Here is a 23,822-nt window from a genome sequence, read left to right as displayed (position 1 = left end):
GGCACAAAGGAGCCTCTGCAAGATTACGACGTAATGAGTGAGCGATCAAACTGAGAGAGACAAAGAAGGAAGGAAAGTCAGAGCTGGGAGGATAACAGCCGAGGTGGTTCAGGAAGTTGGCGGTTTGTCTTGTCTGGTTATGGTGACATGCATGGATGAGTCAAACACAATCTTCTAAGCGAGCAAGCCACAGGTTCAGCCTCCGCTTTGTCTGGCAGTGTTCACACCTACATCTGCCAAGCGCTGGCGTGAGAGGGTGAGCGAGCCAATGAGGAGTGAGTAGAGAGAGAGTATGAGTCTGAATGCAAACTGGACCACAGAGACCGCTTGGAACTGATCTGGCAATAAGACTGACATTTGTAGAGTTGGCAATGTGGGGAAAAACTTTTAGTGAGCCAAATTAAAGCAAGACTCTGGAGAGCAACAACACCCCATGCAAATGGGTCTACCACACCTTCTGACAGTCAAACATACAAATGACACTTCAACAACACAGCTCTACTGATTTTGCAGAATAATAATAATAAAAAAAAAATAATAATAATAATTATATATATATATATATAAAAAATAAAAAAATTATTTTGAATTTGAAGATCAAGGTAAATTGTACTTAATTTGTTTTCCGGGAAACATGCAAGTATCTTCTGTTGCTTCCGTAGGGCAGTACTAAATGAAAAAAAAATTATATTTCTACAAAATAAGGACATCTTCATCCTGTTTAAAAGTTTTCATCCCCCGGCTCTTAATGCATCGTGTTTCCTTCTGGAGCATCAGTGAATGTTTGAACCTCTTTTAATAGTTGTGTTTGAGTCCCTCAGTTGGATCTCAAAATCATACAGTCACTACTGGGTTCAAATATGCAAAAGATGCTGGAAAACTGAAGATTCCGCAGGACAAGGAGGATTTTTCTGAAGAACAGTGCTCAGTTTAACTGCTCAGAACAAACAAAAAGGACACATGAACAACCATAAAAAAAAACAAAAAAAAAAAAAAACAAAAACAGTCGTGGATCATCCAGGTAACCACACACAAACTTTTGAATGGGATTATTTTAATAATTTCAGCTATTCTTTGTCTTGTGGACTAAATGTAATCATCTTTTATGTAAAATATCTTACTCAGGACATTGCTAAACAAAAAAATAACATGCATTTTGTATGATCTCTCTTATTTTGTTAAAATTACATTTTCACAGATTCTGCAAGGGATTCACAAACTTTCAAGCAGCACTGTATGTATATACATGTATACATATAATATAATATTAATAAACAGTGACAGTTTTGTTAGAACATTAATATAATACAAAATAACAATATAATATAATGCTATATTTTTAAGAAGTAATAATAAAAGATTATGCTTATACTAAGGTATTTTACAAAAAACAAAATGTTTTTTCCATTCTAATGATACCAGAATAGTTGTATCATTGTATGTACTGATTGCACGGTTATTGTATTTTTGAGCAAATTAATAGATAGGACCAAAAATGAGGGTCAAGTCATTGACCCATCAGTGTCAGTGGATGTCTGTTAAATTGGAAAGAAGCCTAATCATTTGCATTCTCCTCCTCTATGAATAATTAAACTCTGGGCACCTACCCAGAGCCTTGTCCTTTAGCTCGTCTACAGACTCCACCCAGAGCAGAAACAGCAGCCAAATGATCGGCTAATGCTCTCAATCCTCCAAGAGAGACAAGATATAGAGTATAAATGGGTAATTGGCCACTAATCACTATGGAGCTGGGATTACTGGGCATTACATGTTGGACACAAGCCTTTGCTTAGAAAATGTGCGTGTGTGTGTGTGTGAGTGTGAGGGGGGGCGGTTATGGACATACACAGAAATCCACAAAGCTGAATACATATTTGGAGTGTTTGTATACCTGCATCGCTGTGATGATTATGAAGAACTATTAGGACTATTCTTAAATCCCTTGTTTTTCAACTCTCTTGAAGCTTATAACCTTTGCTTGTGCAGGTAAAACCAATAGTGTGAGTCTGAACAGTAATTATATGCTACATTTCTCTGCTGTGGTCGGCAGTGCAGTACCCTCTCAACTGAATGCAGCAGGACGTCAGCCTGAGATGTATGAGTGAACTCTATGCTTTCCAATCGCACAGGATGCCACACGCACATAATCTCACACACACACACACACACACACCTCTTAAGGTGGGGAAATAGCTGATTAAACCAACTGTGTGCTGAATCTGAATGTTTCTGTCTCTTCTTCACAGTATGACAGATGGACAAGCGAGGAAAGAAGGAAGAGGAGATGGTGTGGGCAGTGCGTGAGAAAAAGTCTCAGTACAGCTTGCACTATGTCAAAACACACTATGTCAGCCAATATCCCAATACAATGTGTTTTCAATATCTGAATAATGTTCTTTTTATTTAGCTTTTTTCATTACGAAAGAAAGAAAGAAAGAAAGAAAGAAAGAAAGAAAAGAAAGAAAGCTCACTATTGTATTGTATATGTAAAGCTCACTATTATTTATTATGGCATATATTTATTCAATTAGTAGATGTTTTTATCTAAACTGGTTTAGGGATTGGAATAAAACAGCAGAATGCATTAATCCACATGAGAAAACAAAGGTAGTGCAAACAATGACAAATTAGTAGTAGTAATATTAATAATTAGCAATCTATCTGTAAATGTCAGTAATGTTTATTAATAAGTGTGCTATCAAACAAAAATCATTAAATAACACATTATGTGTGTTGGAATATCTATAATTGTACATAATAAACTTGAAAAAGTAATATACTTGGCTCTGTAATAACAACAACAACAAACCATTATTTTAAAGTGAGGTAATAAACATTCAGGTAATGTTGGTGAAGTAGTGAGACATCAAGGTAAACATACATAATCAATGATTAACACCTTTGATTGGAATGCCTATAATTGTATATAATTAACTGAAAGGAGTAAAATACTTAATGCTGGCTGCAACACATATACACACACAAGCTTACAGCCAAGATAAATACTTACACACACACACACATCAGAAATCAAACAGATGGAAAGACAGAAGGTACGGATGAGAGTAGGCTTTTCCATGTTCCAAGCATTTGCATACAAGCGGGTGTGCGTGGGCAGACACACTCACAAACACACAAAGTACAAAAAAAAAAACTAATTCACTGGCCCAGAGCATCACACAAGCATATACACTAGGGAAATGCACAAGTAATAGATGAGTGCTCGTTCTGCAACTAATTAGTTGACTAGTAAAACACTAATATTGCAAATTAATTTTGTTTTGCCTACCAAAGGCAACAATGAAAGGCTTTCCACATTGATCTCTGATATGGATTCACTGGACAGCGATGTGGATGTGTGACAGTGAAGTGATAGGAGATGCATTTACATGCAGCGATTTTCATTCTTACTTTATTCTTGTTATGTCATGAATTTAAACCAAGTTGTGAATCTGTTTTTATTGTGAAAGACAATTTGATGTGCTGCAAGAAACTTGGTCACTTATCAATTTGACAAACCAGTATCTTTGTCCCTGTGACCTCTGTGCTGTGCTGGCAGAGTGCATTCTCTCAACAACAGGCACTGCTGCTAACAGGCTAAAACTCGCACCACTTCTTCTTCTGAAAAGGAACATGTGAAATACAGTAGATTTAAACATTGATGCTTTTATTAATGCTCAGATTATTAGAAGTTAGAAGAGCATGAGATGCTAAAGTTAGCTTATTTTGGAACTGTTAAGGGTAATGTAATACACTACCATTCAAATGTTTGGCATAAGTACTTTTTAATTAATTAATTAAATTTTTAATTTTATTTAAAAAAAAAAAATTACAGCTTCAGCAAAACTTTTATTGCATTAAATCAATCGAATGTGACAGTAAAGACGTTTACATTGTTATAAAAATATTTTTTAAAATGTAAAAAAATAAAAAGGTATAAAAAGAATTGTATAAAAGGAAAAAAATTGCTATGAAAAAAATAATAAATAATATTTTAAAACAATATAAATGCTGTTCTTTCAAACTTTCACAATATTACATTTTTTTTTTTTTTTTTTATCCAATAAATGCAGCCTTGGTGAGCAAAAGAGACTTCAAAAACATTAAAAATTCTTACTGACCCCAAATTTCTGAAAGGTAGCATGCGTGTCACATTTGTTATTTTAAAAATGTTTTAAAATTACAGTAATTGCTAACATATTTTTAAGCTGTTGGAGTAATCAAATACAAAATTCCTCAAAAAATGCTCCTCACTCGTTCACACTAGCACTCAAATCCTCTCTTTTCCTCTGCTTTGACTGGCTAAAGCTCGCAGTGTTTGGCAGGTGGATAGTGGGATGGGGAGAGTGTATCTGGGTCACTAGAAGCCATGCATCCCAAGTCCACCACCAGCAAAGAGAATAGAGTTCCTTTTCTTTTTCCTTCCTTTTCTTTTTCCCTCTCTTTCTTTAATCTGTCGTTTTTTCTCACACGCTCCCTTTCTTGATGGGAGCGTCGGAATTTTGGCCCCTTACCCCCAGAATGCAGCGTAAGCTGTTACCAAAGAGAGAGACAGACGTGCACGGCTGGTGGAGTGAGAGGAAGCGATGAAGGAATAAGAGTGGAAAAACGCGACAAAGGTAACCAAGAAAAGAGAGATCTTCTTCTGCTTGTCACTTTCTTTCACGATTCTCTCTTCACGTCCCTCTCCTTTCATCTCTGCCTGTAGCAGGTGTGTTATGTTGATGCGTGAGTAAGCATCAGACACACCCTGAGAGCTCTCTACGTTTAAAATAGCTCTGACTGGAAAACATGAACACACTTAAAACATTCTCCTCAAAAACGCACCTGCACCTCCCACGAGCGACCCTGATGTATTTCCACTCTCAACCCTCCTCCTGCACATTTGCTCCTTTCCCACTCTGTTCTTTTTTCGGTCCCACTCATTTGTTTAAAGCCACTTATTTGTCTGTGGGAAAACGACGAGGATGAGAGGAAGAGAGAGAAAGCATAGAGCAAGCGCAAAATATCACTGTAATATTTATACTTTGAATATTGACACTGCTATCCAGCAAAGTAAATCAAATTATCTTTGCATTACTCCTCCATTTAAGACTCCTGTTTTAACAACCTCTCTAATCTCTTCCTCAGTCCATCTCTCCCCGGCGAAGCGTATCTCAGAGGGCTTATTAACATCAAGTTTACAGCATAAATACAGTGTTACAGTAGACAAACACACATCTTACACAGCGCGCATGTACAAACACACTCTTTTACAAAGAAACACATAATTGCTAATGCAAAATTATATTGGAAGTAAAACTATAAAAAGTGCTATATTTGTATTCACCTAGAATTCCCTTATTTAGATGGAATTTGTTGCACAGTAATTACTGCTATTTTAGGTGATTGCATAATGAATTGCAAAAGGCCTACTTACAGCTATTTGTTGATAAAGCAACTAAAAGTCTTTTTTTGTGATCAGAGGCAAAGTGGCGAAAACCGCTGAGCAGAGTTAAACTATATGCAAATGCCCAGCAATAATTTAAGCTACAGCAACTACCAGTGTGATACAGTAACTATCAATGTAGCACGGTTTATGCACTGTATTATGTATTGCATACTGCAGTTGAGTAGGAACAAGCATCAAACAGCGCAATGATTTTCAGCAATTAAATGTTATTCTGACAGAACTGAAATTACCTACTCTTTGGACAGTCCCTCACATGCAACACAAATAGCACTCCTTACTTACAGTGACTCAACTCAAAATTACTTTTGACAGATTGAACATTAGCATGTTACTAATCAATGCTTTGCTGAAAAACCTGCTGTATATGAGCTAGTATTCATCTTCTGCCGTTTGGTGAATTATCCAGCAAGGATTATAAGACCTGGGTGTCTTCATGTGTCATGATGAATATACTGTATTTTTTTGATGGGCAAACTTTTTATTTAAATTTGTATTAAAATGCAGTATAAATAAACAAATATTTCAGATGCAAAAACTTCCAAGTCCATCAGAGATTTTTCTTTTAGATGAGCATTGTTATCAGGCTCCTATGAAAATAATATTGGACACTTTTCAAAATAAGGCATTTAATAACTGACTAATAACCATTTATTTGCCATTAAAGTGAAATTACTGAACCTAAACATAGGAGCCTGATAAAAATGCTAATTTAAAAGAAAAAAACTCTCAGAAAGTTGAAGCCTTCAGTATGAACACACTACACACACACACTAACATTCAAATGTTTGCAGTCAGTAAGATTTGATAAAATTGATCAAAATTGACGGGACAGTAAAGACTTTTACATAAATGCTCTTGAAAACATGTATCAGAGTTTTGCCAAATATATTATACAGCCTAATTTCACCATTGACAATAACACAAAATGGAACTTTAGAATTATTTCTGAAGGATCATGTGACACTGAAGGCCAATGGCTGCTGAGAATTTGGTTTTGCCATCATAGGAATAAATTACATTTTAAAATATATTAAAACAGAAAGCTGATATTTTAAATTTTATTGATTAGTGCTGGGCAATGATTAATCCCTAATAATCGCATCCCAAAAAAAAAGGTTTGTTTATATATTGTGTGTGTGTGTACTGTGTATATTTATTATGTATATATAAAGACACACACATACAGTATATATTTTGTAATATTTACATGTATATATTTACATTGATAGAAATGAATATTAGATATAAATATATTTAATATATAAACATAACATGTTTCTTAAATATATACAGTGGTGTGAAAAAGTTAACTTTTTTGCATGTTTGTCACACTTTAATGTTTCAAATCATCAAACAAATTTAAATATTAAATCAAAGATAACACAAGTAAACACAACATGCAGTTTTTAAATGAAGGGAAAACAAAATCCAAACCCACATGGCCCTTTGTGAAAAAGTGGCCAGCCGACCAAAATTACCCCAAGAGCACAGCGACGACTCATCCAAGAGGTCACAAAAGACCCCACAACATCATCTAAGAACTGCAGGCCTCACTTGCCTCAGTTAAGGTCAGTGTTCATGACTCCACCATAAAAAAGAGACTGGGCAAAAATGGCCTGAATGGCAGAGTTCCAAGACGAAAACCGCTGCTGAGCAAAAAGAACAAAGGCTCATCTCAGTTTTGCCAGAAGACATCTTGATGATCCCCAAGACTTTTGGGAAAATACTCTGTGGACTGACGAGACAAAAGTTGAACTTTTTGGAAGGTGTGTGTGTCCCATTACATCCGGCGTAAGAGTAACACAGCATTTCAGAAAAAGAACATCATACCAGCAGTAAAATATGGTGGTGGTAGTGTGATGGTCTGGGGCTGTTTTGCTGCTTCAGGACCTGGAAGACTTGCTGTGATAAATGGAACCATGAATTCAGCTGTCTACCAAAAAATCCTGAAGGACAATGTCCGGCCATCTGTTCGTGACCTCAAGCTGAAGCGAACTTGGGTTCTGCAGCAGGACAATGATCCAAAACACACCAGCAAATCCACCTCTGAATGGCTGAAGAAAAACAAAATGAAGAGTTTGGAGTGGCCTAGTCAAAGTCCTGACCTGAATCCTATTGAGATGCTGTGGCATGACCTTAAAAAGGCGGTTCATGCTCTCAAGCCCTCCAATGTGGCTGAATTACAACAATTTAGCCAAGATGAGTGGGCCAAAATTCTTCCACAGCGCTGTAACAGACTCATTGCAAGTTATCGCAAACGCTTGATTGTAGTTGTTGCTGCTAAGGGTGGCCCAACCAGTTATTAGGTTAAGGGGGCAAGCACTTTTTCACACAGGGCCATGTGGGTTTGGATTTTGTTTTCCCTTCATAATAAAAAAATTCATTCAAAAATTGCATGTTGTGTTTACTTGTGTTATCTTTGATTAAAATTTAAATTTGTTTGATTATCTGAAACATTAAAGTGTGACAAACTTGCAAAAAAAAAAAAAATCAGGAAGGGGGCGAACACTTTTTCCACACCACTCTACATGCATGTGAGTGAATTTATACGTAATAAATATACACAGTACACACACATATATTATGTACATAAAAAATTATTTTGGATGCGATTAATCATTGCCCTGCACTAGTATTGATATTAGGGCTGGGCGATAAAACGATAACGATATGTATCGCAATAGACACGTGAACGATATCAATAAAAAATGTCTTCGATAAAACGTTCAATATTTTTTATTCTTCGTCGGAAGAAAACAAAGGTTGCGAAGCAAGTTTGGTTGCATTAACAAAGGCACTCGCTCTCTGGTAACCTAGCAATGTAGGGAGTGACACGCTAACAGCCAATCATGCAACAGTATCATGTTTGGTTGCGCCATATCGTTGTCTCGTGTCTAAGTGCGCACGCGCGGCTGAGAGTGCACGTCTGCAGCCAGACCTGGCTGGTCTGCTGGATTCCTCTTCATAAGCAGAAAATGAGTGCCGCAGCGAGCGAGGAAATTGTAAATAAAAGAGAAAGTCAGCTCGCCAGTATGGCTTGATGTACCACCTTAAAAGCAATATCAATAATTATCAATATCGACCGATATGAAACTGATATCGTGATACAGTTTTCAGCCATATCGCCCAGCCCTAATTGATATTTCACAATATTATGTTTTTACTGTATTTTTGATGACATAAATCCACCTTTGGGGAGCATAAGGACTTCTTCCAAAAACATTACGAAAAAAAATCTTACCGACCCCAAAATTTTGAACAGTAGTGTATTTTAATAATTTGATTATTTTAATTATTAATATTATATATCAATCAATTTGTGTGTTAATGTTATACACTGTTTGGATTTTTTTCAGTGATACACAGTGGATACACTAGAGGTACTAGTTGAAACGTTTCTACCATTAGATACCAGGTATCATCATACATCCCAACCCTGCTGTATCTGTGACATTCTCCACTTTTATCAGCACAGCCAAAATCTCTTTATCTACTAGCTCAGTGTGGGGAATAGTTGAGTTTACACACAGCAGGTGGTCTGAGATAATGAACAGGACATCCAGTCCACCATGCTTTGTGTCAGTCTATATGCGACAGTCTCAATCACGGCTCTTACAGACTGACTCTCCACAGTCTGTAATCAATGATGTATTGAAGCAGTGCAGTGAAATAAAGGGTTCTCTAGATTCATGTCCATAAGGTTACTGCATTTAAGAGCACCACTGAGAACAATTGGGAAGTTGTTAACCGAATCGTATTCTTCTCTTAAAAGGCCGCTCAATAATTTACTTTGTCTCACGGCTACTGTCGCTGATGTGCTTTGTCTCGCTCTTAGACACTTTAGGCTTTTCTTCTCTCTGAAGAATTGACTCACACTTCGGTTGTTAAATCACACGCACAAATAAATCGCACACAAATGCACAAGTCCCTGCCTCCTGTACCCAAAGGCACATTTTGACAGTTTAATATGTCAGAAGAAGGAGCCATTCCTGACCCGCGACTTCTCACAAAGCAAATTCATTCAAGCTCGTGCCCTAACACAATTCTTATTCCTTTCTCTCTCTCGCAGTCTTTTTCCAACTGTCCTAAAAAAAAAATTGTACAAAAAGGGAATCATGTGATCTGACACTTCACACTTTTGACCTTTTTGACCTAAACATTCTGGTCCAATGTCCAAGAACGCACCTCCTGCAACAGTTAAATGATTTGAATGTTGAACGTCAGCTGATCGCAGTGGTACAACATCATCATTTGTCTTCTTTAGAACCATCACTTATTCCAGTGTTTCACCGATATCCTATTTGCGTTGACGCATGAACATAGACGCTTAGATTCACATAAACACACATTCAGCCATCTCAGTGTTTACCATCTGGGTGGAGAGAGTAAACAGAATCAATCTCATTAGAAAAGCATTGACGGCAGAGATAGCAGAGCCGCCATCATGAGTATGGCTTCCCCGGATAGTAATTCAATAAGTGGTTTGTAAGCCCCTGCATTAATTTAATGCAATTAGGCAATTTTGTCTCTTGATATCTCTGGTCCCATTTTGCAGGGAGAAAGGATTACCCATCAGGCATTGCTTTGGGTCCACTACATCTCTTTATGATGTGGAAGCCACTGATCCATGACTACAACGACAGTACTATTGAGCAGGAGGTCAATACAACAACAAGTCTGAGTGAAACATCTGGTTAAAGTATCTACAAATCAAGTCACCTTTATTTATTTATATAGCGCTTTTAACAATATAGATTGTGTCAAAGCAACTTTACAGTATTAAATAGGAAAATAGTGTGCAAAAGAACAACAGCAAACACTCAATCCTTTGGAAGCTAGTTTTCAACTAATGCGAAAGGTATTTCTACCTCACAACTGCAACTTTGCTTTTTGCAATTGGGACTCTCATAACATGTGCAGCTGTGACTTTGTTTGTTCTAACTGCTATGTTATGACTCACAATGTAACTTTATACCTTGCGATGCAACATTATATCATGCATAAACTTTGTTTCTTAACCGTTACTTCATATCTCATAACATGACTATATCTTGTAATGTAACTTTATATCCCACAACTGCAACTTATTTTTGTAACTGCTACTTTGTATCTCATAATGTGACTTTTTATCTTGCAACTGCCACAATTACCTATTATTTCTCACTCCTCAGTATAAATGGTCTTCCATCCAATCCAGTCCACTAACTTCCCAATTACACATACAAATTGAAAGTCCATGACACTGAATCAAGATTCAGGCTTCAGCTATCCTGTATTTACCTCGTTTGCTCCAATTTGCAGCCAGTTTCATCTGTCATATGCTTCATCACCCTCCAAATCAGTACTAAATTCACTGGGGAACGAAGTGAATCAATCTGGTTGATAAACCTGCAATTATAGTCTCCTCTGCTGGACAGATGAAAGAATCTTTTAGAAGGGTCGTTAAGCTCATTTTCTGAAATTAGTGTTACTTCGCAAAGAAGGCCGAACAGACGTTTGGCACATTTCTGCAGAGATGAAGGCCTTGCCTCGGTCCATTCCATTTGCTTTCCAAACACCATCCTTGCGCTCTTTTCATGCCCTAAGCTTCAAGCTCTTTTCTTTTTCCCCCTCTCGTTTCTGAAACTACAAAGTAAGCCGCTGAGATATTTGTGGAAATGATATATAGCAGGTGAGGAGAACTGTCGAAAGGGCAATACAAGTTCTAGAGAAAGTTGTTAGCAACTTACAAATCAAGAAAGAACAGAAACACAGGTCTTTACAAAACTAATTCATCGTTGTTAGACAGTTTGGTATCTGACAGGAAGATAACGTACAATGGTTAATATTTATGAGTGCCAGAGGAAGTAAAATTGAAAATAATTAAATCAGTGTAACGGAGATGACTGTTAATTACAGCAGAATCTCTTGCTCATTTGCTAAGTTCATATCTCTGAAAAAACGGAAGAACAGAAAGGTAAATGGTGAATAAAATGAACATTAGTCAAGACCTCAGCGTTTAACCCTCTTTATTAATATTCACACCGCTGCAAGCTAAGAAATAAGTGCTGAAAGATCAGGTCATATGCTACAGTATGCAGCATATGCTACACAGAGGAAAAGACAAACACTGATATCACAGCCTGCTTTCATTTGTTAGTATTAGGGCTGTCAATTTTACAATTAATTATAGAAATAAACATGCATATAATAAATGTTTATACATATTAGATTATAAATGTACTAGACATATAATAAATGTATTAGAAAATGCAGACAGACAAACAGACAGATAGGCCTAGTCAATTCTCTAAACTTTAAACCCACCTGCCGTCCAGATCAGTTTGCTCTCACCTCAGCAAGATCAGACAGGCCGTAATCTAATTACTGAAGCAGTGCAGCCTACATTACTGACTAGCTGTAGCTGTGAAGTTTGTTCTGCAGTCGTGCTGAGAGGTCCGGCTGGAGTGGACAGACCTGCTCTGCACTCATTAAAGCAGCTAAGCACCACCTGGGCTCTGCTCTCAAAGCTCACTAGACTGAACATGCAATTAAAGTATTAATTCAACCACAAATTTAAATTCTGTCATCATTTACCTTTATGTTGTTCCAGTCCTCTGTGTGTTATTTTGCAGAATGTCTGAGCTGCTCTTTTCCATACTAAATAGACTCATTTGGGATGGGACTCAATTTTTTGCCCAAACATGTATCTGAGGTGATCAAATGATGATTACTAGAGGGGTATGGGATTCTGTGACATCAACTAAGACATGAATGAACTTGCCTTATTCTCCAGTGTAATGCACATGTGATCATAGTCCACAGACACACACACAAAACCATAAAAAAAACACAAATGTTTTCATTAAAAGATATTGTGTGTCATCAAAATCGATCTAAAATAAACGCCAAGTTTCTCAATAATAAGCACTGTTGTCACTTATGTCTATAACGTTCAAACAAATCTATTCAAACTACTTTGTGTGGTTCAAATGATGTTACAGTTATGACAGGGATAATATTAATTATCTTTTAATATTGTCAGTTTTTCGACAGTGGTTTTAGTATAAACAACTCATTTATACATTTCAAACAATTATACTAATACATTTTAATATGTTGAAAATTCCACACAGAAACACATTTGGTCTGTTGAATAGTTTTGAATCAATTAGTTGAAAGTACACACATTGAGAGCTCACAGAAGTCTACAGCAAAACTGAGTTTTTAGAAAGCTTAGTCATTAAAATCAGTGCAATATTGACTGCTGTTCAAGTTTTTGGTTTATTGAAAATAAAATCATCACAGATTTACTAGGAACATCCAATATGTTGCTCAGCTATACTTATGCTGCTTGGAATCCTTGTATAAAATCTGTCCTAGTCAAACTATAGCAGCATGCTTAGCTTAAGAACCTTAAAAAAAGAACTTTGCAGTTTAACCAGATCAACAACCGTGTATGTCTTTCAACTTTGGTTTTGAAAGCATATTCCACCATAAAAAATAACCAGGTCTGTGTGGGTGCATTATTCAAGACTAAACAGAAAATGTGACACAGTATACACAGAGTTAAGCATGCAAACACGCAAAACACATTTCGAATAGCATTATTACTGGTGTGGCCTGTGCCGGAGACTTGGGGCCTCACACTAATCTTGCATGGAGACAGGCCTATTGGGGAAGTGTCAGGGTGCTTGCAAACAGGAGGAACGCTTACACGGACATGAAAATAAAGAAAAGGCGGAAAGGAGGTGATGGGTCCCACAGACCATGCTGGCAAGGAGAGAGAGAGAGAGAGAGAGGGAGGGAGAGAGAGGGGAGACATGGGAAGCATTGAGCACAGTCTCCTTAAAGTGCTGGCAAGTCAAAGAGATAGGGAGACATTGAGGAACTACTAAGGGCTTTGAAAATGGGAGGATGGGCAGCGAAAAATACAGGAGGAGAAAAAAAAAGGGGAAAGAGACTTTGAACAGTCTTTTGAGGTCCTTCTCATCCTTAAAAGCTGATTGGCTAAATATTGGAGCTGGGTGATACAGCGAATACTCATGATAGATTTACTATGATATTGTTAGTAATATAAAATCAACCAACACTGTGCATGCTTCAAAGATTTTTATGCATCTTTTATTTGCCCTTAAGTTTCCCTAAGACCATTTTGTGAATCAATTTGTTTAACTGTCTAAGTGAACTGATTCAAATATGATCAAATGATTTGTGACATTTTCAAATATTAAAAAGGTTTTGACGATGTATATCTCATATCTGTTTGTGTGTCTGTGTGAACATAAATATTGCTTATTATGTTAGATTGATGTTTATAAATGAAACTGATTAAATACATCTTGCTGTGTTTGTGAACAAACAAATAAATACTGTTTTTACTGCATTTTACTTCTTATTAGGCTATAGAAACAATTTCACAAGTTATTTCATTGACTATAAGATTCTATATTAGTTTTATATTATATTAAATTACGCTTAAATTAATATTTTAATTTATTTAGCATTCTAATTAAGAAACTACCAATAACATTTTCTTTGTTTTATTTACAGTGCACATAATAAATAAGAATAAAAACATCAACATCTTCCTTTTCCTCATTTCACTACAATCCCTTTTTTTCATTTTATGCATCTCAAAACTGTCACTGTCATCATGACATTCTCAGTTCACCATCTTATCTCCTGTAAACCACTGCAACTTCCACATTTTCTGACCAGGTGGTCTGCGTGTGAGTAAGTTGAATTGCTCCCCTACGACTGAATGACAATCAGGAAACACCAATAAAAAAGATGCCACGCTGTGCCACACAAGGCAGAATAAATCATGCATGCACACACACACAAATCTCAGCGAGCGGCACAGAAATCTACACACAACTAGTGAAATGTGTAACATCGCCCCCAAAAATCAAACCACTGAAAGATCACAAATAGTGGTACTCCATATCAGTACCACATTTGTTATCAGCCAATATTGCCCTATTTTTACATTTAAATGATTTCACTTAAAGTTAATATTTATTAGTTGACATTATTTATACCGTAACATTATGATGGCTGTATTCATTGTAGCATTTAAAATGTTTTAAAATTAAGTGTTTTTATATTTCATTTATTTTTTAAAAACCACAGTCTTATTGGTATTGGCCAGAATCGCAACCCCTGTAGCATCCCTAATTGCAAACAGTCTAAGCAACCTGCTAAAAAAGGAGAGAGGTGAGGTCAAGAGAGTTCTCTCTCTCCTCCTCTGTCAGAGAGCATAAAAGTGCAGAAAAAAACAAACAAATCTTCAAACATCTTTCTCTATCCTTCAGCAAGGAGAGCGCCATAAAATATACCAACTCTCCATGTCGTAAATACAACTGTGGGAGTCGTTTAACATGCTCATCTCAACAGAGGATCATAGCTACTTAAAGCAGATATCGCTCCCTGCTGCACTGCTGTGATTTAGGACACTCTGCAGCTCGATTACCACAGCTGACACAGTACAGAAAAACTGAGGAGAAAGGTAAGGACTCATGTGAATAAATGAGACTGAGAAAAGTCTGGCCAAGTTGTAGACAAGCTCAGAAGAATAATAATCTCTAAAGCTGTGTGACACAAAACCACACACAAACACTGATGCCGCCTTACACACATCGGGAGAACGTCAGTCACTGCACAGATGGGTATTAGCCAAAATCATTTATTCATGAATAATAGGTATTGAAATATCCTTTGGGATTCCATTCCAGGCCAAAATTGGGAAAGTGACAAGCGAGCGAGAGCACGAATAACAGAAATGTAAATAAAGCAGAGTCATGGTTACATATTCTACTAATCTTTGCAGGGATTAGATGGTCATAGACGTACGCTGTCAGGCACATGGTCCGATCAAATAAGAACTGGGATTTTGGGAGTTTGTAGCACCATGACAAATAGTACATACCTACACACTATATAAAGGAGCTTGTGATTTATAGCCTATGTGGAAAAAAACTAAAGACTGGATACTTTCTGTTGTGTTGTTACTCTCTAAAACACACACAGAGTACAACATGCTCTTCAAATGATTCATTAGATAGAGAATCACAATCATTTTAATCATTCAACAGACTGAATTGGGCAATGGGCAGACAATTTTTCATAGAATAATTTTGGATTTGTCACCGATTTATTCACAGAGGGTAAGAACTGTCATGTTTAAAAAGGCAATTCATAAGTATTAAAAAAAACTGACCATTCACTAAACTCCACTTCCCCTGGTTATTGTTGCTCACTCAGACTCAGAGATTTCTATGTGATTTTCAGTCAAATGTACTCATAAAATGGTAAAAATTGAAAGGATTTCACTTATACATGCGCTGTTATGAAGTGTGACATTACACAGCATTTTTATATGCCGTAAAGCGATTGAAACTGTAAAGACTGCCAATCAAAATTCGAGGGAAACGCTGCCTGAAAACATTGCCTGAAAAGAAAGAAGCCTCATTTGAAAATGATTACAAGTGATAACATTAGTGTAAGTGAACAGAACTGTTCCTAACATTTCTACAACACATTCACAGTTGTAACTCTTTATTTACTATTGACACTACGATGCCCTGAATGAATGTTTAAATATAACATTATGTTGTTTATTTGAGAATGTTGGCTGACAATATTTTAATCCACAGCATGAATCTCAATTTATTTGCGAGAACAATACATGGCATTATTACATTTTTCAATAAGATTGGGATTAAAATTATCCATAGGCACTGATCCTACATAGTCTTTTGTTATGAAAGAGCAAAACTTGTATGAGAAAAATTGCAGTTGCTAAGGTAGATCACTAATGTTTGGGAGGCAAGCTTAGGCTTTCAAAACTATTAAACTCTTTTTAAACTATTCAAACTCAGATTTTCTGGGAAAAAGTTCAAAGTTCATTTGTAAGCATTATCATGATGAACAAAATATGTCGTGCAGGAATCATTAATTTTTTTGTTGGTCACAGATCTTATTTTCAGCCATAATCCAAAAGCAAATGGAAAACCCCTATTGGGAACCAGGATGATGCTAACATCTGGGTTAGTGATGATGGACAAAAATCCGTCATCACTGTAGCACCCTATTCAGTGCCGCCCACTGCAAAACCAAAATCCTGTGGGAAACATAAAACCAAAGTCTGTCAGAACCATGTGTGAGAAGAAGCTCTTTCAACATCCTCTCTTCTCTTCTACCAGCCTTCCAAACGAATCACTGGCCTGTGGCTGATTGTACTGCACACCTTGATGAGCAAAGACCACCTGGAACATATCTATCACGAGAATAAAATGCGGGGGGAAAAAAATAGATAAATGAAACAAAGTGTGTTATTACCACTTCAGCTGCCCTTCACCAACAGCTACGGAGTGTGCTGGAGGCAGTGTCTTTGTTCACCTCTCCCTTTATTCGGTTTCTGTCTCTCCTTGTGTGTATGTCACATTCCCCACCCCCACTCGCAGAGAACAAACAGAGACGTAAGATTTCATATCAGTAAGTAGCTCATGAAACTCACCCAAAAGCTTATCCACAATATCCAGGCAATATCCACAATATGCAGGCGAAAACACGTACGTCGTCTCTCTTTGTTTCGGTCTCTCTCGCTCTCCTCTGCTCTATTAAACTTCCTTAATGAATACATTTTCACAATATATCAGCATTACAGAGGCAATGCAAGTGGAAAAGGTCCCATATGCTCTCTAAAGTTTCAGAAATGTGTATGCATGAGTGTTGAAAGCTTGACAGCTTTAAGAGGAAAGCTTCACGCTAATGAATGTTCGCACATTCAAACAAGACATCATCATTTGGACATAAGCGCTACTTGGGTAAAAACAAGCGTCTGTTTTGGTATTTTGAAGAGTGTGTTTTTGCACAAGCAGGACCTTCTTGCCCTTGAACTGAATTAACCCCACTGATATGGCATATCTGCTCTCTCTCTTACACACACACACACACACACACACACAATGCTCACATGGAGAGACACTAATTGGATTTATATTATGCACACGGACAGTTCATGCTCACCTGGGTCTTTGTTTCAAAATAACTTCACTCCCGCCATGTCACTTCATCACAAACACACGCTCAGTCTCTCAAAATCACTAATGCATGTTTTCTGATCATATAAACTGAACAAAGCCCTTGGGCAATAACAAAAGCCAGCAATAATTACCACAGCAGTAACGGGTTTCCACACATGCTTACAACTCACCTTCGTACACAACACATGCTTCATAATTTCAAACAAAGAAAGGTCACTCAAGATTTCTCTGCCAGAGCGATTTGGAGGAGCATTGTGATATTGATCACTAGCGACGGTCACCAGAGAATGAAAATTAATTTATTCACACACATGACTTGCTTTTTAATTTCTTGTGAGACAAAATTATGAAGAATATCCTGAGGGCTCTCAATGTCCAAATTGAAAGAATGATAGAAATGGTCTATGTGACAAATTTTACTATAAATCTTATTTCCTTTAAAATCTTGACATGTGCACTAGCTCTCCTTGGTTCATTCAAGAGTTCATAAGAAAAGAAACACAGAGCAATTTGAGAATTAATCATTTTGATCCTTTGAATGAATCAGTCGATCCAGATCACAAAACTGGTCTGAATGATTCATTCAGGAATTTAGCTGATCCAGTTTGCAACAGTTAACAGCCAGTGATGAATGAATAATCACACAAGCGGTCTGTTTAACTTTCAAAGATATCATACAGCTTCAAAAAACTTTTATGATATTTTATTATGGCTTTTATGACACATTCATGATGCCTTTGCATCTGTTTTGAAGCCTGAAACTAAGCTGCAGTAATAATTCATTGTAATTGCGTGAAAAATACTGGCAATTTCTCAGTCCGTTTTCGACAAAAGAAAGTCATGGAACGTCATGATGAGAGTGAGTAAACGATGACCAAAAACAAATTTTTGGCTGAATTATTTAATGTGGAAATGCAAAAAGTATAAACCTGCTGATCCTGTTTGACAACACATATCCTAAAATCGTTGTTGCTTATTTTTCCCAGAAATTATATCTGCACTGCAATTACGCAGGTCAGACCATAGTGATTCACTCAGTATGACATCATGAATGTACACATCATAAAAATATAGATTTCTCGCTAAAACTCTCCTTTCTTCCTGTTAATTGGCACTGGACTTTATGGTCTCATTTTTTAATCAAACACTTTTTATTTAACCTGCACGTCCAAAAAAAACTGCATTCACATTCCCATGAGGAATACTTCCTACCTCAAAGTAAACAAATTAGATCCTCCTCACAAGGTGCTGTAACACCTGGAGAGCAGCACCAGGAAATGATTATACTAGAAGCAGTGTTTGCTCACTCATTTGGTTCCGCTTCACTCTTTGTGTACTACGTGTGTGTGGATTGAATAAGAAGGAGTGCATTTAGACACGTAATACAAGAGCTCAGTCTAATAGCTACACATAATACATAACCCTTCTAGCACAGACCAGCTTTGTTAGTTTTAACCTTGCACAGTCATTTAATATAAAAACTACATATTATTCCCTCTGGCATTTCTCGTGTCTCTTAAACATGCTATGACTGTGATACAGGCGGTTAGGTTCATTATCTCAACAGATTCAATAAACATTCCACGGTAGACGGATACCTAATTATGTCTGTGACCTGTGACCTTGTATGATACGCCCTATTTTACCTCTTTTTTTAGAGACTGGGAGAAAAAAAAAAGGATTTTGTGCGTTGGCGCTTCATTATATTTGTGGTGAAGGTATGTGAAACACGGGTTAGAGAAAAACGTGTATCCGAGCCAAAAATGAAAAAAGAAAATAGCTCTTTGTCACCCTCTGTCATTTTTTTTTTTTTTTGTGTGTGTGATAATGTCTTTCTTCAAAGAAAATAAAGTCACTGTGAAATAATACATGGCATACAACAAGAAAAAAAAAAACTCAATTCAGAATCTTTTCTTCCCTAAGCTTACAAGCTGAAAAATTACATGTCTTTGACACATTTTTGACACATATCTTGCTCCACAAAACATCTACTGAACAGAATACACTACCGTTTGAGGTCAGTAAAGAAAAAAAAAGAAGAAAAAAAAACACTTATTTTAAGTATTAAATTATGTATTAAATTGATCAAAAGTGACAGCAAAGACATTTATAATGTTACAAAAGAATTCTGAAGGATAATGTGCCACAGGAGACTGGAGAAATGGCTGCTAAAAATTACATTCTAAAATATATTAAAACAGAAAACAGTTATTTTCAACTGAAATAATATTTCCAATAATAGTGTTGTTTATCTTTGATCAAATAAATGCAGCCTTGATGAGCATAAGAGGTTTCTTTCAAAAATATTTAAAACACCAAATTTTTAAATGGTAGTGTACAAGACAATTATGAAAAACTCTTTCAGGGCTTTTATCCCAAAATGTACAATCATTACTGTCACTTGTTTTGGTTATCATCACGCTCAGATTGTCTTATTCTCTTCTTGTTTGCATCAAAGCCCAAAACTAACCGCAAGTAAAATCATTATCTGCCAAATGAATGATACACCACAGTGTACATTTACCCTGCTAAACACACTTTATAGTTTATTTTTTTGGAGTTCACACTGTTTTAAAAAGTACTATTAAAACATTTCACCGATGTTGATTAGTTTCATAATAATAAACCTCCATGTGATGTTCATAATCTAAGACTAAAGGCCATCCTGACACACATAAATAGCCACTAAGCCAGTCTCTACCGAAGAGCCCACTTCATCTTAAGACACAAAGCCCTGTGATTAGAATTTGGTACTGAAAAAAGAGACACAGAAAGAGAGGGAGAGGGAGCAGTATGTGTCGTGAAGTGTTGCTATTACTGTCTCCATGGGCAACTAAAGAGGAATCCTGCCAATTCTGCTAGTAGGTTGTGTCTGGGAGGGGAGCGCAAAGCACAATCCTTAAGGTATTATTCTAATTCAATGTCTGTCCAAGTCTGCGGGAAAACATCCAGAGGAGAGAGAGGAGCATTCAGCCCGCTGACAGCCCAAGAGAGAGCTTCTACCTGGGGAGAAACCCACAGATACCCTGCCTGCTGGAGGTAGCACGTGTAATAGGGCACCTTAGCATGAATCCATTTAAACGAGCATAACCGACGCCAAGAAAACACCAGGTGCATGCGACAAACTTGAACCTGGGGAAATGAAAGTTGGCAATGACAAGGAAAATTCTGAGCGTAATAATTTCATGATTTCTCTCAAATCAAATCGGAACAAATTAAAATAATTTAAGTCGGATCAGGTGGTTTCATATAACGTAAATAAAATAATTAACAAAAATGGGTCATCTAAATAAGCAAAAATCAAAAGACTACCAATTTTGTAGTGCAGCAAGTGAGGTGTGTAAATTCAAGGTGCAGACGTCTCTTTCTCTTACTTTAGAAATGTAGCTAAACAATCCTACATAATGGTTTGTGTAAAGCTGAGAAAACTTTAAAAGCACACGCCACTCATAAACATGGAACGAAAGCAACAAGTATGACCTTTATAATCCTACATGCCTAAAACTCTGGGTTTCTATATTGGATCAACATGCCCAGAATGCAGTGCAGATTTGAGCGACTACCATTTTATGTCTTGAAGTTACTTTATGGTCATGCTTTTTAAGTTTTAATTCCATCAGTTTTGAAAGTAAAAAAAACATTCATTGCCTCCACTTTACCATATTAATCAGCTAACCAGGATAATTACTGCATTTGGAATTAATACCGTGACCAATACATTGGGATAATTTCATTTTGTGCCAGTTGCGCCTTGCTCCCCTCTGCTGTAGCCTACATCTCAATTAAGTCATTCGACTTGCTGATTACGATTTTTATGTTTGTCTTTCATTAGCAGGTCATGAAATAAAAATCAATCCTGACTGCATCAACCTTCCTGCAAAGTCCTACTTCCATTTACAGCTAATAACTGGATGTCTGTGTCTAATAATACGCTTAGAATATGGCCACTTAAAATGCCACGCAAACTCAGAACACGTTCACTCTCATACTTTAAAAAGCAATGTCCATTTTATACATGTGACCATTATTAATTACAATAATAATGTGTGATTACAAGCAGCTTCACAAAAGATAAACAATAAGTGCATTGTGCATTACTAATACCATGCAGCAAAACAAACACTGTAATCAAAATTTGTGTACAGCACAAGACGTCATACTTCATAATATGCAAAAATGGGAAGTAAAACGTGTGAAACATCCAGTGTGACGGTACCTAAAGCATCAAATGGTGACAGTTGGAAGGGTTCCAAAGAAACATCACGTTAAGTTTATTCTTGTGTTTCAAAACATAGCAAGTGGTCTACTTCAACAGAATTTCTGCAGTCGAAAGAGGAACAAAGATGATACCAGCATGGCTACAAAAGACACCTGTTAAAAAGAGGTTCAGATTACTCACGGCAATTCTCCTCGTCGCTGTTGTCCGAGCAGTCATCGTCATCATCACATCTCCATGGAGTCGGGATACACCTGCCGTTCTTGCATTGAAACTGACCACTTTCACAGTCCGGATTATTTCCTGTCATACAACAAGTTTTGAGTTAATGCAGGGTCCAAATTTTGGAAAGGATCAAGTTTTTAAACCAAGGAGCAACCTTAAATATTTGGTTACTTCTTTACTGTAACACAACATTCACAAAGGATGTCAAAGCAAACTGTTGAGTGACTTACAAAGTACAATGTTACATAGGCTAAATGTATTATAGATTCACATATTGTACATCACAAGTCATTGAAAACTTGAACAACTTAAAAATTCTGAAAGTTCTGAAAATAGGGGCCATGTAAAGACATTAGAAAAACATTTAGCATCGATGTGCACGTTTACAGTGACAGACTGCAGTAAATACGATATAGTCTGAGAAATGAGACGTGTTTTGAAACAATGATCTCTCTGAACGATGCACTAGACACATTCATTGGGAGTAAAGTTGCACTAGTGTGTATGCGTTACTTTCAATGGTGAAGTACAGACTACTATTATTACATGAAAAATCGCTTTCTTCTTATAAACCCCTCAGTGAAAGCGGCAGGACAACAACATGTACTTGATCAGACTGCAATTCTTTATAATACAAGCTACCTAAAGAGATTTACGTTACATAGCGCTTTAATATTGTCTCGTTATAGGAAGTAGATGCACGCGACTGCGCCGGTGTTTCCACAGCATCATTCATTCATTTACATTCGTAACAGCGGACTGAAAGCGTAAAACAGACACTTACCGTTTACCAGCAGAAACCCCACGAGTATCATATGTAAAAGCAGCAGTTTCCCTATAGCCGTCCACATCTTCACAAATCAAGGCGTTGTGCTCATACAAAATATAAAAAGACCGTGCAGTACAGTCTGTACCTCCCTTCTCGGTGCAGCCTGCGCTCTGACTCGACACAAGCTCCACTCTGCTTTCGATACCAGTTTGAATTGATGACGCCAACGCTGATGGGCGGGGCCATGCGTGATGACTTGTACGTATGGGCGGAGTTAATGTGGAAAAATTATACAAAGCATTTTCAAGCATTACGTGTCATTAGTCTACTCAACTGAAGAAATCAGCAGATTCTTGGACAGGGTGGAGTAGAAATGGACTTTAAAATACAATGTAAAATTAGAAGTTTTGGGCTCATGCTAATGTAAAATGAAAACGTGGACTTATTAACTTTAAATTTGCATTAAATTGAAATTATAGAAATTGTAAATATTTTGAGGGGAATTAATTTATGTAGAGGTCATTTCCAGATAACCTTGCAAAACCTATGATATTTCTTTATATTATCTAAAATGTTATGTTTCTTCCTTTTTAACTATTAATTGAGTGCATTGGATTGTTTTGTGTTACATTTTATGTTATTTAATTCATGTTTATTGCATTATTTTAGATTCTAGTCATCTTTATGGTAGCTTAAGGAACTGGCTGGCATTATAAACAGGAACCTGTCGGAATTGCAGCGCTATGATAAATTGTCCCCTCTTCTTAAGTGTGAAAAAAGAGAATGAAAGAAGGAGAGAGATGAAGAGAGAGAAAAACAGGCTGAATGTTTTTCTCAGTTGAGAAGGCATTTCCATCAGTCAGTTGTCCTCTTTTCTCACATGCATTGAATTGACTCTTAGAAACAGCTTCCTCTGCTTGGGTTCTTTCTGAGATATTACTTTCTCTGTGTATCTAGCATTGATTTCCCAACTCGTCACATATTGACGCTTGGTTTTGGCGTCGCTTTTTGACGCTCAAGGTACCCCTTTAGCGTCACTTTTCGGCGTCGATATGCTAACGCGATATTGGGAATTTTATCGTCATAATAAGGTTGCGATTATTGCATATATGTAGGGGTGTGATTTTTCAA

The 23,822-nt window shown here is 36.8% G+C and overlaps 1 protein-coding gene across 2 annotated transcripts in view; it reads right to left on the bottom strand.

Annotated features, from left to right (window-relative positions):
- LOC306845472 (low-density lipoprotein receptor-related protein 8-like) overlaps positions 1-22,891 on the bottom strand; it is a 164,776-nt gene extending 141,885 nt beyond the window's left edge. For both annotated transcript variants that reach the window (XM_079378311.1, XM_079378310.1), the window contains exons 1-2: positions 22,707-22,891; positions 21,881-22,000 (exon numbers count right to left, since the gene is read on the bottom strand). In XM_079378311.1, the coding sequence (XP_079234437.1) occupies positions 21,881-22,000; positions 22,707-22,773 (187 nt within the window). In that variant the 5' untranslated portion in view covers positions 22,774-22,891. The remainder of the gene's footprint in view (positions 1-21,880; positions 22,001-22,706) is intronic.
- Positions 22,892-23,822: the final 931 nt, after the last annotated feature.

Source organism: Barbus barbus (genome assembly GCF_936440315.1).
Source record: "Barbus barbus genome assembly, chromosome: 25".
Lineage (NCBI taxonomy): Eukaryota > Metazoa > Chordata > Actinopteri > Cypriniformes > Cyprinidae > Barbus > Barbus barbus.
The sequence above is the reverse complement of the archived record's forward strand: the minus strand, read 5'-3'. Positions and strand labels throughout refer to the sequence as shown.